The sequence below is a fragment of the Haemaphysalis longicornis genome, unplaced genomic scaffold (genome assembly GCF_048455015.1).
Source record: "Haemaphysalis longicornis isolate Haplotype H1 unplaced genomic scaffold, Haemaphysalis longicornis Haplotype H1 scaffold_2, whole genome shotgun sequence".
NCBI lineage: Eukaryota > Metazoa > Arthropoda > Arachnida > Ixodida > Ixodidae > Haemaphysalis > Haemaphysalis longicornis.
Genome location: NW_027526295.1, coordinates 127388987 through 127406663, shown reverse-complemented (window position 1 = coordinate 127406663; position 17677 = coordinate 127388987). Strand labels below are relative to the sequence as shown.

Sequence of the window (17677 nt, the reverse complement as noted above, 5' to 3'; positions counted from 1 at the left end):
AGCAGCACCCGGCACCTGTTTTTCATCAGTTACCACACAGCAAAACAGCAAGGTCAACGAAGCAACTCTATTACTACCCAAAAGTGTGGTTGCGCGTCGACGTCTACATGATGCAGCAGTGGAAGCAGGGATATGCCTTGTCTCCGCGTTTGAAGACAGCGACACAAGCAACGACACGTGCCTGATTGGTGACCATGATGTGGCCACATGGGCATGCCCAGATCTGTCGACAGGGTATCGTTGGAGGGACGTGAACGCCATTGGTCGCTATTCCGGATCACCACGTGACGCAAGCCTACTTAATCAGCTTGTTTGCCCGGCTCTGCTGGGTTTCGGTGCCGACATGAGGACCGCACGCTACTGCTCCTCTTTCATCAGGTTGGTGAATTTTACCGTGATCAACGAGTGCCCATACGCTCAAGGTCGGTACGGAAACCCAAAGAGTCTTCTTGTGTGAGCATTGTAAATTGTCTCGTCGTGTATATACCATGTACATTGCACAGATGTATAACCGAGGCAAGTATACTCTTAGCTGGTGATGTTGAAGTTAATCCCGGGACTATAAACAAGCAAACAGAGCAGAAGCTTATCGAAACCATGCGACGTATACCTAAAATAAAAGAGCAACAAATATTGGTAAACGAAATTAGGCGGCTAATAAATCATCAAAAATCACTTGAAAAAAAATTGATAAACTGGCATCAAAAGTGGAAGGTTTTACTGAAGTTACTTCCGTAAAACTACCGAACAACTTCAAGCTCAGAACTGCCAGTTGTTTGATGGCATGCGTAACGTAATACACAAGCAGGACGATTTAGAAAACCGGTCACGCTAGAATAATTTACTTTTCTTTGGTTTTAGCGACGCTGATAAAGAAGTCTGGGATGAATCCCACGCGAAAGCTATCTCTTTATGCGCAGAAAAACTAAATGTGCCGGTGAGGCCTTCTTCAATTGAGAGAGCCCACAGGATAGGAAACTGCGCTGATGGAAAACTAAGGCCCATATTTGTTAGATTTGCTCAGTTCAAAGATAAACAGCGAGTACAATCTGTGGCTTTGAAGCTGAAGGGTACTGACTTTTTGTTAAGCGAAGATTTCTCAAAAACTGTCGGTATTTCCCGAAGCAAATTGGTAGCGTTTGCGCGTAAATGAAACGCCAAGATAACCCTAAAGTACCATAAGCTAACCATGGATGGTAAAACATATTTCTGGGATGCATCAGGCAGCACTGTTCGAGAATGTGATTCGAGTAGTCGAACCGCAGTGCTTAGGCAGAGTGAGTTGAGCAATGAGGCTAGTGTTATTGTCCAAAACGGCAATCAGTAGCAACCATTGCCCGTTGCTTCGCAATCATCCTACTAAATCCGTGTGTATCTGATCACCTGTCAATCATCTTAGTTAATTGTCGAAGTCTCAAAAATAAGGTTACGGAATTTGCTGCCCTGTTGAGCATGTTGTACCCGAATGTTGTTATTGGTACAGAATACTGGTTGAACTCTGATATAACTAGTTCTGAGATATTTCCTTCGGGATTCACAGTCTATCGGAGAAACAGAGATGCTCGGGGAGGTGGTGTATTCATTCTGGTTAACGACATTATCGACAGTGAACCCTTAAATAATTTTGACAGCGTCTCGGAATTGGTATGGTGCAGACTAAACGTATCAAATGGAAGCACTCTTGTAGTTGGCTCTTTTTATAGATCACCCAGTTTTGATAGCATCGAACCATTTGGTAGTTTATTGAGAACGTTATCTGTTTTCGCATTGGAAAAGTTATATTAGGGGGTGACTTAAACATGCCAGAGGTTGAATGGTACGAACGTTTACCGGTTGAAAGCAGCCGAAACACGCTTCAAACCGCCTTTTACGAACTAATTCAAGTCTGTGGACTACATCAGTTTGTTGATTTACCAACCCGTTTTGGTACTACTAGAGATAATGTACTTGATGTACTGTTCGCTAACGATACTGATTTAATCGAGTCTGTTACGATTGTCCCAAGCATCGGCGATCATGAAGTTCTGCTTGGTTCCATTGTTTGTGAAAGACCTGTGTGCAGTAAGCAGCGTCCGAGGAAAGTGTACATGTATGACAGAGGTAATTATGACGGAATAACCACGAACTTGACACTTTTTTTGCAACATTCTTAGATCAGAGTTGTCACTCTAATATGAAAGATTTGTGGGCGCTTTTCAAAGAAAAACTACTTTATTTTAGTAATATGTATATACCTTCTAGACTGTTGTCGGGGAAACAGCGCTCTGAAAAACCTTGGATGAATTCTCAGCTCCATTCCTCAATAAAAGCAAAATCACGGGTATTCAAAAAGTACTATAAATTAGGCCATCCTGCCCTCTACACTAAGCTAAACTCGATGAATAAAAAACTTAAGAATGAACTACGGCAAGCGAAGCATGGGTACTTGTCAGGTCTAGCTGATAAAATCAAAACAAATCTGAAAGAAGTTTGGCGATATATAAAGAGTAGTAAAAAAGACGGCATGCAATACCATCCATATTAATTAATTAAAATTTGGTTAAAGATGACGTAAGGAAAGCTGAATGCTTTAGTAAGCACTTTCATTCTGTATTTAACACTCATCAACTGGCAGTCATTGGATAATTCATAGATTTGCCCAACATGAACGAAATCGTTATAACTGAACCAAGTTTACGTGCTCTGCTGGTTAACCTGTACCCACATTCTGTGAATGGTCCTGATGGTATCTGTAATCATGTACTGAAGCGTTGTGCATCTACTATTTCTCCCTTCTTAGAAATACTCTTTAATAAATCACTGCATGATACAATGTTACCGAAGGATTGGAAATTTCTAACATCACTCCGATTCACAAGGAAGGTGATAAGGAAACGTACACAATTATCGGCCGCTGTCCTTAACATCGGTGTGCCGTGAGACTTTAGAGCATATAATTTATTCAGTCCTAATGAAACACCTCCAGGATAATGATTTCTTCACAGCTAGACAGCACGGCGTTCGCTCCGGATTATCTTGCACAACCCAATTAACAGAATTTATCCACGATATCACACTTGGTATAAACAACAGCACGCAGATAGATGCAGTATTTCTAGACCTAAAAAAGCGTTTGATGTGGTGTCGCATAACCTACTTTTGTTTAAATTATCTAGTCTAGGAATTCCAGAACGTTTACTCGGCTGGATCAAAGACTACCTACATATGCGTGAACAACGTGTCGTCGTCAATGGCACGTCGTATTTCCCTGTTGAAGTTTTATCCGGTGTACTACAGGCGTCTGTGCTCAGACCATTGTGATTTCTAATCTTTTTAAATTACATGCCAGCTGATCTTAAATCTACTGTTAGACTGTACGCAGATGACTGTGTGTTATATCTTCCAATTACGTACATAAATGATGCGAAAATTTCGCAGACTGACCTGGACGCTGTAACAAGTTGGTGCGATAAATGGAAAATGTCATTGAATATAAAGAAGTGCTACCATATAAAATTTACAAATAAGATAAATAAGTTAGCAACTTCGTACCGCATAAATGAACCCGCCTTGCAAACGTGCGATGAAGTTAGATATCAGGGTGTCACATTTTCTTCGACTATGAATTGGTCTGCGAACGTGGACACAGTTCCGGCGAAAGCATCCCGGATGTTGTATTTTTTTCAGAGGAACTTTAAGCACGCCCCTACAGGTTTGAAGGAAACGTTGTACGTCACTAACATTAGGCCTGTGCAAGAATACGCTTCCCAATTATGGGATCAATTTAATAATAAGAATATTGATAAGTTTGAGCGTGTCCAAAAACGAGCAGCACGCTTTGTCACAGGCAATTACAATTTCACTGTCAGAAGCTCAGAAGCGAGTATTGTTGACGGACTGTAATGGAAATCTTTGGCAGCACGTAGGAAAGTATTGACGTCAAAATTTTATTTAACATTTTAATCGGTAACACAGGAAATAAAAACATTTATATAAAAGAACCTCATCATATCACTACTGGACGAGATAATTCAAGAAAAATTAGACCGTATCAGTGCCGCATTGATGTCTTTAAATACTCATTTTTTCTCTAAAACCATTGAAGATTGGAATGCTCTACCCAGAGAAGTAGTTGCCGCATCTGTTTTTCACACTGTCATCGATGGTTTTGTGATGTAATATGTAACAGTTGTGTATTATGCTCCGCCATTGTATTTCTAAGTGATGTTGCCCTTTTGTGTATTGCTGTTTTCTGTGATTGCTTTGTGCATCAAGATTGTAACCCCCCTACAATAATGCGATATCGGCGCTGTAGGTATACTTAATAAACAGAAATAAATAACTGTTGGTCCCTAAGGGTAACAGAGTGAATCCGTAGAGAACGCAAGCGTGGCAGGGGGCACCAGAAAGTTCGATGGGCAGATGAGATGAAGAAGTTTGGAGGGACAAATTGGTCGCAATTAGTACAGGACCGAGGTAATAGGAGATCTATGGGGGAGGCTTCTCCCCTGCCATGGGCGTAGACAGGCTGCTGACGATGATGTTTTTTCGTGCAACTACATGCTTGTTTTTAGTTCAGCTTATCTCCATTCAAATTATCTCCATTGAAAATATTACCACATTCTACCTCTACTCGAGTGGGGAATAAAATATTTGTAGGGAAACAAGTAGCCTTAGGCTTGGTTTTTACCCGCATACTCGCAACAAAACAGTGCAAAGAGGAAGGAGCTCATTACTTGACAACTGCAAGCTTGCCGCTGGGAGAACTAGGTCTTAACAGTGATACACACTGGTTCCAGGGAACGAGCAGTGTGCATCTTGCATTAAAACGGGAATTGTTTGCCTTTCACACCTTCTAGCCCCCACCGCGATTCGGTAAACAGCTTCCTTTGTGGTAGCTATGGTTTTACTAGCTCATAACATGCTTACTTGACCCGAATAAGTAAGAAGAGAATGATATAGCAATGTTTTTCCCCCATGGAATTCTGTAACAAACATCCTGCATTAATTATACCGAGCGTTGGCTGGAAAAGTAATCGGTTTTGAAGCCTACAGCGATGCTAGGTTGTTTACAAATTTTCGTTCAGAATCTGGTTTTGGTTGTGTGTTACGGTGATGTTAAAATACTGATAATATTCTTGTAACCTTGCCAAACAAAGTTATTTGATTTTCAGCTTTTGAAGAACTTGTACACTTTGTGCCACAACCATGCAAAATTGGTTTTCTGTGCCATGAAAAGACGTGTTAATCACCTTAATTTATTATTGGCATAAACGTACAAGTAATTTGCATTATGAGGTTTAAATGCGGAACGAATCTTACCGGTACGCCACTCGCCTTATTCATTCAATGTGTTCCGACTTCATTTCTTACTTGGTGGTCTATAAAATACGCAACTCTAATGTGTGTATTTTATAAACAAATACTGTGTTCCTAGAAATACGTTTACCAGTTATTGTTGGAAGGAATTAATCCATCCTCATATTATGCTATAGTAAAACTGCACTCTATAGGTTTGGTCAATTGTACCCGCCTAATACTTTTGTATAACAGAAGTTGTGAAAAAGAAAGGAAGAAAAGGCGCCACACATAAGAAAAACAAGAAAGTTCCAAGGTTGTGGGCGAAGAAAAAGATCAGACGATAACTCCGTACCTCATGCCCAGCAATGAAGTTTAGACTGCACCGTAACACAGCGGTGTCGCCCGCTAATATGGCAGCAGTCGGCCGAACTTCGGTAGCCTCAAGTTCCTCACTGCTAGCTGCGTCGAGGTCACTCCTAGGAATTGCTGATGCCTTGATGAGGTAATCTGCAACAAATTAAAGAGGGAAAAATTGTATTTTCGGTCATTCAAGCACAGGATCATACGTAATTATTGGCCGTACCCTCTTCCTAGTAGTCATTTGACGTGAGAGGTACAAAACTCGCCCGCGGTGTTTGCCTTGGAGCCTTGATGTTTTGTTCTCTTTATTGGGAGCATGGATGGGAATCAAGATGATTTTTGTTTAGACCAGAAGAGTCTGGGAAAGGGACGGCAAAGCAGCACCCTTTCTCTGGACTTCCTTCGTCAGAACTGGCCTGCGCTGGACTTCTTTCGTCAGAACTGGCCTGCGCTGGACTTCCTTTGTGAGAACTGGCCTGACATAGAACTCCGATTTGTCACCCACCCGGGTCAAACGTACGGTATTCGTGAGGCTCAGAAGAAAGTGAAGGGGGTCGCACAAGCCATGCTGTTTGAATGGAAGCTCCTGGCCATCGCTCCTTTTGAATTCTCACAGAAGCTGAGGTAGGGTTAGTGGTCACTTGGCTGTGATTAACAAGACACGGATGATAGCTTTGATTGTTTCTACCTCAGTACGTTCCCTCACTTTTCAGGAACTGCTTGCCTTGTGCATCGTACCGGTATGGGCTCCGACTGCAGGGCAACGAAGTAGCAGGTCAAGGTGGTGCTTCGTATCAGTGCAATCGTCAAGACTATCATTGTAGCGAGCAAAAACACATATTGTTGAGCCAATAACTGACTGCTGGATTGGAGTGGGCTGGCTGCCAATGCGCGCGCGTGGAAGATCAGGATGAATGCACATGAGCACCGTGTCGGATGCGATGGAGTCTGATGCGAGAGGGGCACTTCTTGAGGGCAACGTTTGGGCTGCTAATGCTTGCCATAGTGGCTGCTCTGGCAGAGGCAGCGGACCATGCTGCAGGCAGTCGTTGGCACAGAGGCTGGCTTGAGGAAAAAGGATTGACCTAACAGTTCAGAGGATTTGCCATTCTTGGGACAATCTTTTGGTTTGCAAAAATGGTGACATGCGTGGCTGTATGCTGCAACAGCGTTGGTTTTGGTGGCTTGAAGATGAGACATGCTTGTGCTACCGCTACCAAGTCCTCACTACGAATGAGGACGAGGACATTATCAACCAAAACAGCAGCTTCAACAACTCCTGAGAATGGGCCAACATATATCTTTAAAAATGCAGCATGGACAGGAACCACTGTGCTCCTATGACCACAGCAAGAGGGTGCTCAGTCCACAAGGTGACCATGCTTGCAGGCACAAAGGCATTAGATATCAGCGCCAGTTTGATTCCCGAGTCAGAAAACGCTTCGCATTCACCCACTCCCACGTCGGTTGCGTTGAAGAAGGGGCAGTGCTGCTGCTAGCCATCAAACCTAATGGGTGCACTGTGCAGTGCTGGAGGCAGCTGTGCCCTGGGCGTCGTTGGAGGCGCTGATGATACTGCCGGAGGTAAGCAGCTTGTTCGAGTAGGGCATCTCGATGTCTAGTGCCCTGAGGCATGACATTGGTAGCAGACGGCTTGGAACAGGTCTTGGCCGCGACGAAAAGCAGGGGTTCCATACTGTGGGGAAATAGCTGCGTAAACTGCTTCTTGTTGATCAGTGGGCGGCTCAGAAATGCGCGCTCTAGGTGTATCTCGTGAAAGCGGTGGTGGCGACAGTTATGGGTGAAGCGTTTGACGCTCCGCAGACCTAGAGGCACAAAATTGTTGCACCAGCTGCCTTACAAACCACCAGCTGGTGGCGGGCTTGCTTTGGCATGGAGATGTTGCGCGCTATTGTCGAGGCTGGTTCAGGTGGTGTTAAATAAGCTATCGGGGATGTCCGATTGGCCGGTATAGCGGTGAGGATGTGTTGTTTAAGCAGTCTCTGCATCAGGTAGCCTATCTTTTGAGCATCAGAAACCTTTACGGGGCAACGCTCAATGGTTCTCAACTTGGCAACGGCAGACTCGTGTAAGGTTTCGCCTGGGACCTGAGGTTCCTTCATAAGCTTTTCTTGCCACGCGATAAAGGTCATGCCTCCGGAAAGTGTGTCCTTTAGGGATGCACTCCAAGTGGCCCAAGTGGCGTAATGGTTACTCAACGCGAGGTGCCAGTTCCGCGCCGTACCTTCGAGCTGGCTGAGAGTGGTCAGGCATGTGGTAGCGTCGTCCCACGAAGCAAGCTACTCAACTCGTTGCACGTCATCAAGCCATAAGTTGACGCTATGGCTGTGCCAACCGTCAAACTACGGGATCAAAGACGACAGTTCTGGCAGTGTCGTCACCCCTATTGCAGGGCAAGATAGCTGCTGAGACGAGAAGGCAAGACTCTGTAGCGTGGATGCGAATAGCGTTAAAGGCGCCACGGCGGGCGAGGCAGAACCCTTCGTTCAAACGGGGGGCCAGCTTGAAGCTGCTGCCGAATGTCGGCCTCGAGTAGCTGAATAAGGTCGTGTTATGGTCCGGTGTTTTCCCGCTGCCGCCGGGGCAATTCTTCACTTATGAGGTCGATGCCTAAATGCGACATCTTCACTGGGTCGAGGCACTCGCGCGCAATTCCCCGCATGATATTCCGCCGAGGCGGCTGCACGCAGCCGTTCACGCACACAACACAATCTTCCCGGCACGTTCACCAGCAAGTTCACGCACACGCGCACAAGGAGGCGAGTGAGCGAGCGGCGGGAAACGTTCGGGCAAGGAAGACGAAATGGAGCACCGGCTGTCGAACGACGATGGCAGGCTTAGTTATCGTGGAGGCGAACTTGCGTGGCTGCGTGGCTGCACAGAGGCTCGGGCGTCGACGGCGCCAGATGTGAGGGCTAGGAGTGTGAGCTGGGGCGTTGAGGTGTCATGCCAAGGCGTATTGCACTTATCGAAAGGAAAGCGTTGATTAGAAGATTTAACGACAGGACTGACCACGCCCTAAGGTGGCAACAAAATACAGAACAAGCAAGCGCGTCCCAGGCCTCACATAGGCCTGGATCTGCGTCGGCGTAATGCCAGAGAAGGTGTCGTTACGGATTAGTATTGATTATGGCACATGCAGGCGCTCACACCAGACGGTAGCACTGGTACCCAAGTGCCTTGGCATTGAAGACCAAGATGGAGTGTCAAGATGGGGGAAGGTGGATGGTGGCTTCATAAAGGTAAAGTGTACCGCGGTTGTTCTGGAATGCAACCTAAGCACGGGTGTTGCGGACAAAACCGATATTCCGATAGGTCTGAACCGAACATCTGTACGATAAAAAATAGGCCCTCCGAGTAATAACACATTTCATTAACCTTGCTTGACAAATACATCAATGAAATATAAGCGTCAAGCTGAAATTCGATTAGCCAGCAAGATGGATCAAATGAATTTGGTAGAATTCACATTGAGCGTAACCGAAACCATTAAAAAACCCGCTACTACCGACCAGCCCGGAAAAGGCGGAAATCCGTCTTGATCTTCCCTTCAGCGTCGGAAAAGGCACATCTACACTATCAAGCGACCACAGTCTCACGTCCGGTATGACCAGCTTGGCCATTGGCCTCTGCTAGCAGTGAACGAAGAGCGATGCAAGCTTGAGAGATATAACACAAAGTCTAAAACCAAGTGCGAGACGGGAAATGTGCATCTTTGAACGAAAAACCTTTTCAACGCTTACTACTCAAATTAAGCTATTTTTGTCATTGTAAAAGCATTTCTATTGTCGCTATTACTTTGCATCTTCAGATCTGTCCTTATAAGAGGAAGTAAATTGTTGTCTTACTTTTTTGTGTTATCGCTTTCCACAACCACTAATCCCTGGGGCCATATATATAGGACACGTCGCCATCATTTATTTTTATTGAGTGGTTGGAATGTGGTCTTGTATTGTTATTTTGGCTTTACTGAGCTAATTTCCACGGAAAACAAATCTTCCAATAAAAGAACTCCTGGCCAGAATGGGCTAAGGTGAAGATATCCTAGTTCTAAGTAAACAAAAAAATGGGCGTGCGCGGGGCACGTAATGCGCATATGGGACAAATGGTGGATCGCCAGTTTAACAGAGTGGCTCCTATTACACCTTTAATGCAATAGGGGTCGGCCGAGGAGTCGATCGAGAGATGAGCTGGGAAAATTCGGGAGGAAAGCATGGACTCTACGAGCACTCGCCAGGAGTATACCTGAGGGCAGCGGACACAAACTCTTTTGGAGACGTGGCTGGAGATTTTTGGGAAAGGCATTCGTCCTGCAGTGGACACAACCACGCTGATGTTGATGATTATGATGATGATGGCAAAGAAAACCATGGGCTTTGCGAGAACATAAGCACAATAAAGAGAAACATAGGCACAAATGGCTATTTCCGGCTAATTATATGAAGCAAAAAGCCCTGGTAAAGAGACTTACCGGGAACATCAATGGCGAAGCGCACATTTTCCATGAGATACCTGTTAACCCGACACAGGAAAGAACCGTTCACTGCATCTTCAGCATCTTGTGCAGTCAGCATGAAGGAGCGTCCTTTCAAGGTCAACAGTGAGTGATTAGGTTCCATTGGGATCACGCGGAAGTGCAGGGTTCTGATCTTTCTTGGGTCATTGCGAGTAAATCCAATCTGAAATGAGGCCCATCTTTTATAAAAATTAATTTGGACTATTGGGAAAGCGACATTATGAGTTTATAAACTGTAATCACATGCATTCAGGATAACCTAGCTGCAAAGCAGGAACCCGGCCCCGAGAAAGGCTTACGCAGCGGCTACACTGGATTTCTTTCACTACAATGAAAACACTACAATAAAAAAACAAAGGTGTAAAATGGTTGTGGATGTAATTTCAGTTTGGTGCCTTATATGTAGCCTAATAGGTGTTAAGACGAAAGCCTCAGTGGTCCCACTCCACGATTAAGCACCGCTGTTCTTGTTGGCTCGTCAAGAAAATTTAAACAGTAAACAAATGTAAAACAAACGCGCGCTGTGATAGGATATGAGCACGGGGTCTGCACAGTAGCATCCCGGTACACTAGCAAATGTGCTATGTTCACACCTCGCGAGCATAGAACAAAAGTGTTTGTCGTTGTTGATTCATTTTTAGTGGCAAATACCCTACGCAGCCTCAATTGCATTGCATATTGCGTTAGCTGAAAACTTCCAAACAGCCACGGTCCAGTTGCTCTCCCGTCGCCTTTCGCGCTCGCTAGCCTTACCGTGTGCTGCCATCCGGAGTAGTATCCGACTTGGAGCGCCCCTTCACGGAAACTATGCGGCACAATCTACAGGGTTTGTGCAACCATTGCAAGGGCCTTTGCGTCGCGCAGTTCCTCCGGTGTCCCGGGGTGTGGTGTGCGCCAACGTATTCGCCTAGAGCTTCTTAGTGCGGGGGGGTGCCCGTATAAGATTTGTGCCGTCAGTTTCCAGACGCCGCCGTGAGGACGTCGCTACGCTACCATAAAGCCGTGCAGAAAAGCTCCCTCTACAGCCACGCCACCACTGCTGGTGCTGGCGGCGCTGCGCCAAGCTTTGGCGGCTGCGCTGCACACGCGGATGCCCATCGGCCGATTGAGGAACAGCGTGGGAGTCTGGTGTGCAGTTCCGCGCGGCGTGTTTTCGTGTGCGTCTAAGGTTTCGTGTATGCTGCCGTTTACTTTATGTGCGTTTGCGTAGCGGAACCATGGAGCGTTGCGCGCCTGGCTGCATGAAAAGCAAAGTACAAAGAAAATATTTTTAAGATGTCCTTCGACGACTGAAGCTACTTTTGCGCATTGTTCGCGACACTCATCTATGCAAGGACGCGTTCAGAGCTGAGAATGGACACCTTCTTGAGTGCCGCGTTCCCTGGAACGAAATACATACTTGCTATAGAGTTCTATTTCTTGTAAAGATTAGGTCGACTGCCGGAGCTAGCGTTGCTTAATACAGCTAACACAAATAATTTCTTTGCGAAAGAACCGGGTTAATGCATTCGCGCTTTGACTTGGCGCATTGGTCGCGTTTTACGCCAGTCACATTTATAAATAAAAACAAAAACTAACACTTTCTCGGTCTCTGAGAATAAATATAGCTAATGCCCAGTTCACGTAAATGCGCGGATTTTTTGAGAAACGAGGTGACAAATAATGTCGCTAAGCATTATGTCATAAATTGACTATAAAATGCGGATTGGGTTTTGTGAAGATTGAACGCGAAAGAAGGAGCCCCGACGCTTGTGGATCTGAACCCCGCATGGCGGCTGATCCGCGGCTGTGCAGCTCCTGCATGCCCGACGGGCGGCTTTCTCTTAGGAATACGGATTACAAAATGGCGGTTGATCTCGCAACCCTAAGTTTTTGTTGCGAGCTATATAGAGCTACTGAAAATAGTCCGAAATTTTCCCGGCTGTTCCCCAATTGAAAGCCGCTGACGCGACAGACAATACGGGCGGCGTTCCGCATACACACTTGAAGTGTAAAGCCGGGATCGGGAGCTTTGAGGGGCCGTGCACTCGCTTTGTAAAATTCACTAAAGTGCAATTTTTAAACATAAAATTTTCAGAATAGTAATTGCCGCGTCTCACTCGAATGTGACTGCACATGTTCAGAACGCGTGCACATAAGGGCACAAAAATCCCGTCCCTTGCAAGCTGTGGCGTGTGGCAGTCGGTTGTCTGACAAAATTGGCGCCATGTGACGAAGTAGCGAAAGTTATGGAAGGGACGGCAATACGGTATGTTTATCGCCCCAAGGTTCTTTCTTGGGTGTGAATTTCAATTGCCCTCGCGTGCACGACGTACACACTCGCCAAATTTCCGGGACGCGATTTCAAAAGTCGAAGCCCATTTCTCTGCAGAATGACGGCTCAGTATTTCATGTGCCGTGCTAAGTAAAGATCACCGTAGGCGTGGCAGTAGCTTGCAGACCAGACTCCGAACAAATTGACCTCGCTTTACGACATCTCGTCCCGGAAACTTCTGAAGCAGGGTGTGCATTTTTAATGCTGCGGTATGCGGTAACCGACAGCTATTTTACAGGGAACAGAAGCACGCGCGTGTTTAGCACAGCGGATTTAAATGCTGGCCGCTTGTCGGCGTTACTCGTGTTCGTCAACGAACATAGCCTGCGTGTTTTACTCTTGACAGAGAAAACGACTTGTACATCGTAGCGGCATCCGACGTTTGTAAGCTTCTGTGCTATCTTGTGCGTGGATTACATGGCAACCCGTATTCCAATAAACAACTAGTTGTGATGCAGCCCTTGTCTTGAACCTCTTCCTTTTTATCCTCTCGGTTTGAAACATTTCTTCTTCTTGAAACATTTTAAATCAGTTTTGTGGAATTTCGTCAGGCTACAAAAATCATGGGGCAGTAGCATGCCTGCTGGACCGTAGCGCGTTTACGCGTACATCCGAGGTATTTTTGAGACCGATCGTCATGGGAAGTCTCCGAGAAGATGTTTTGGACTCCTTAGGGTAGAATAAGCAGTTAGCTTTATCCACACGGTGAAAGGTGCTTGTATAGGACGCCAGAACGGAGACATAAAGATGCGCTTCCTCGAAAAACCGCCTCGGCATGATTTTGGGGCGTCTTTTAAAGAAACAAATCAGTTGCCGTCGCACCGTATCTAGTTTTTGCCGTTCCGACGCATGGGGTGCGTTCACAACGCGAACAAATGATTCGGCGTTGTCCAACCCATTATCCGCTGAAGGAGGGCACAGCTGGTGCCCGCGAGAGGCAGCCGGCATGGGAATGCTCTTGGGCGGACTTTTACACGACGGTGATGTCGTATTCTTCGCCCCATCGTGCTAGGCGTCAAGTCGGGTCCTTTCGACTCATCAGCCAGCAAAGTGAGTGAAGGTCACATTTGAGCACACAAACACGACGGCCAGCACTCCCTTGTAGTTTGCTAGGAAGAGGCTTTTAAAGGTGACATCTTTCCGCGTGTGTAGACTATCATCATTTTGACACCGTCTTGCCGTTGCAAGAGAACTGCTCCCAGGTCAACGTTACTGGCTTCGGTGTAGAGAGTGGTCCCGGTGTTTGTGTGGAAATGGGCGAAGGCGGGTCGCTTGTGCAACCATTTCAGGGGAGTGCCGAATGCCCTCTGCTTCTGTTTAGTCCAGAGTGACCGCACATGATCTCGCCTAACCGGTAACGGAGGAACTGCTATGTGGGCACTCTTCTCAACAAATCCTGGCAATATGAACATAGTCCAAAGCATAAGTCTAATGGCTTTCTGGTTGGGTGGCGTTGAGAATTCGGAAACCGCTTCAACGTTCTTAGTATCGCGGACGCACCCTAGCGCTGCTGACCACTTGGCCAATGAACAGCAGTTGCCCGAGCTCAAAATGACAATTATTGTGTTTATTGTGACAATTATTGTGGCGCCAATTATTGTGGCGCCAAATGGCAATTATTGTGGCGCCAATTCTGGTCTCTTCCTGCCTACTTGCCCACGGGTTTTCACGGCATTGGAATGTCGCTGAGGCGACATACAAGAGATCCGTTGGTCCGTTTGCTGTGATCTTGTGGGCCGAACTACCCAAGCACGCAGAGAGAGCAAGACCCGATTTTTCAAACAGTTGCTTTCACCTCTATCTACCAATAAAAAATAGCTCTAATCCACGCGGTGAAAGTAGTTTGAAAGCAAAGCTTTAAACGACACCGACAATTGTCAATGCGATGTCACTTGAAATCAGACACGTGGCTCTACAAAGACTTAAACAACAGACTCTGCCAGCCATTGCTTGGAATTTACGGGAGTGGCGTCCCAAACGCAGCAGCGTCAGCCACAGCCGAGCGTTGGCAGACCAGAACAAAAAAGAGGAGCGTCCTTCGAAGGGTGAGACAGCGGAACCTAACCACCTTGATGTGCTACCTCGGGGCTGCACCACCGCGCGACACTAACGTAGACACTGAAACAATTCGGCATGTGAGCTTAGTGATTCCAGTTTATACCAATTTAAACTAGTTGTTTAAGTGTGTTTGATAATAGTGACAAAGCTGAAGGAACTTTTATTATCGCTATTTATCATGAGCCGTTGCTCCTTCCGCCTTTTCTAATTCCTAGTAAAACAAAACCGAATTGGTATTTATCGATATAGAAAACAGAGTCCCATTCGTGGCAAGCAGTGCGCAAAAGGTAGCGTTTCGCAAACGGCTGGATGTCTGTATGTGGTTTGTACATTTTGTTTTCCGGACCTTCAAACCAATCCTCAACGTTTATTGATTGATTGTAGGGTTTAAGCGGCGAAGCAACGCAGGTTATGAGGCGCGCCGTTGTGGAGGGCTACGGATTAATTTTGACCTCCTGGGGATCTTTATCGTGCGCCGTCAGAAAATGCAGCCGCCGCTGCAGGGAATCAAATCCGTGACCTCGTGGTCAGCAGCACGATGCTTTAGCCACGGAGCCACCGCGGTGGGTCCAATCCTACACGTATCTTTGCCGTACGATGACTTAATAGAGAGTTTTAGCAGTCCGTCCGTTCCGGCGCGTACGTAGCTATCGTGTTGACCGAGACCCGTCTGGGCACTTCGGCAATCGTCACGATAGGGGGATTAGCTCCGCCGGCCTCTCTTGGTCATGTGCGTGCCTCCTCGCCCATCCTCCTTGAGCTTCCGCGCGCGCAGGCGCAGACCGGTCCCGGTTAACCCGGTAACAACGTAACGAACGGAAGGGACGGACTGCTAAAACTCTCTAATGCTGTGCTGTCCGGGTTACACCGGAGGTGCTGTCGAAAAAGTTAATAAAACCGTATGAAGGAAGCGCGGAATGGACGCGAAGGCGCGCCAAAACAGCCCCAACACACCGTCGCTAAAGCAGACGACAAAGCCGTACCGGCGACGTGACCGCAGGCGAGCTGCACCTCTGCGCTGGAGACGCTGGGTAAATTCGCCGCGCCATCTACAGTGTGTTATGTGACTGAAACTCTGTGCCCCTCCCCCTACCCCCTCCTCCCCGGCAATGGGAGTTTATAGTCCCGCACGCCACGAAAGAAACGCTGGCAGGAAAAGGTAGCAATCGTTGCTTTCAAATACTGGCCGCTGTGGCGTGAGGCCGCATTTTTGGCAAACGGAGGCTTTCGCTTTCGCACGTGGTGGGGCGCGTGTTCCTGTACGTAAGTCGACAATTACAATACTCCAGCATTTCTTGTCGCCTTGTAAAATACCTGAACATTTGTAATAGTTCTCTATGTGCATATTTTATTATGCCATAAAAATTCACGGGAATTACGTTTATGTTATCGTGATTGTACCATGCTTTCAAACCTGGGAGCACCTGCCAGCGCCGTTTAGAAACTGCAGCGTAATTGGGACACTGCTGCAAAAACCGGGTGACCCCTGTACAGGCTACGGCGTATCGGAAGCGGTTAAATGGGCGACAACGTTTATATGTTCCGTGCCGCACCAATATTTGAAACACAAAACAGAGGCTCTTACATTCATGTGGCGGCATCACATCATGTTCGGCTTTTGTAACGGCAACAGCATTAGTTCAACAGTTTAGACAAAATCTGGCGTCGGCCCGAACATGACCGACTAGTGGTAAAGAAAATGACCTGCGGGTAAACAACTAGACAGGTTAGAGAATACTTGGAGCGACTTCACATTTGTGAAGATAGCTCCAGCAGCAAAGTGGTTTAATAAACTCCGAAGAAAATTGGCAAATTGGTTCTTTTGCAAATGGGATCGTAGGGCATACAGAAGACGAGGTTGGCTTGTATCTCTAACATTTCGCTAACCATGGCTTCAAGACTGATTAATAGATATTAAAAAAATGGGTTGTGCTTTCCATATATATTTATGGGCTAGGGGTATAGAAAGTTCCATTATAAATAATGATTAAGGTAAATAGGGGTAATTAGATAATGCTATGAAATTACACATGTAGCAGGTAGGTGGACAGCAAGGCCGGTTCCCCGTTGTAGAGTATGTGTAGGGCTATGGAAGACCATTTACCGAACTTCGCATGCATATAACTGAGAAGAGAGTTGTATACCAATGCGTAAGTCTTTATTGCGAGTTTAATATAGCCTCATTTTACTATGAGCAACCAAATTGCTTGGCGTATTGTCCATTTAGTTTGTGCTTGTGTGTGTTTTCCTAAAGAGAGCGAATTTCCTTTTCCTTTATTTGTATAAGTTTTGTTTTCTGGTTTTCGCCATTTTCTTCGTTTAAGATGCTACAAGGATAAATTTGTTGACTCCCTCAGGTATGCATTGCCGCGCTAAAGCTGTGGTACATCTTTGGAGCTTTTTTTGAATTCTTTTGTGGTTGCAGTTTTGCTGCGGGTTTTTTTTGTAACTTTCTGTTCGCCACGTCACTGGGGTTTATACAAGACGTGTCACATCATTATCATGTCCCGGCTTTGGCCAATTAAAGTTATTCTGTCTGTCTATTTTTGTACAGAGTAATCCCTCGTTATAACGAAGTCAGCGGGAGGGCTAAAAATGTTGTTATAAGCGGTATTTCGATATAAGAGACAACTCGAGAGAAGCTAAATTATTTAAAAATTAATTCCGCTACAACTACAAGAAATGAAAGCACAATGTATTCAGTGGAAAAATATTTTTTTTTAGTTGCAAAAAAGGCAGTAAGCTTTGGCTGTTTCATGTTTTTGCAGGGCGCGAGCAACGCCTTCTCCAATTTGACCAAACAGTTACTGGCGTCCCAACGCCTTTCAGAAGCTGCGGGACGGGGCAGACCACTGCAGTTTTGCCTCGAAGTGGAACTTGAGAGGGTAAGGAAAGAAAGAAGCAAATATCCTATATCCAATAGGAAATTGAATAGCAATGCCGGTACACGTACTGCGTGTGAAGGAGTGCTTAGGTGCCTTGGAATATTTTTCTTATTTTAATGCTAGTGAACAATTGAAATACCCCTTTTATACAACCTGCGTGAACGTATTCTGTGCAATGGGTTATCATGATTGCAGTGTCCACTCACATGCACCCACGCGAGCGAGCGCACACACGTACGCGTG

General features: G+C 46.1%; 2 protein-coding genes across 2 annotated transcripts in view; both read right to left on the bottom strand.

Annotated features, from left to right (window-relative positions):
• LOC144169203 (striated muscle preferentially expressed protein kinase-like) overlaps positions 1-17677 on the bottom strand; it is a 290267-nt gene that overhangs the window by 23702 nt on the left and 248888 nt on the right. The gene's annotated exons all lie outside the window — the stretch shown is intronic.
• The window catches only part of LOC144170924 (uncharacterized), a 57879-nt gene continuing 46832 nt past the window's right edge, over positions 6631-17677 (bottom strand). The window contains exons 5-6 of the mRNA XM_077700924.1: positions 10133-10340; positions 6631-6701 (exon numbers count right to left, since the gene is read on the bottom strand). Coding sequence (XP_077557050.1) covers positions 6631-6701; positions 10133-10340 — 279 coding nt within the window. The remainder of the gene's footprint in view (positions 6702-10132; positions 10341-17677) is intronic.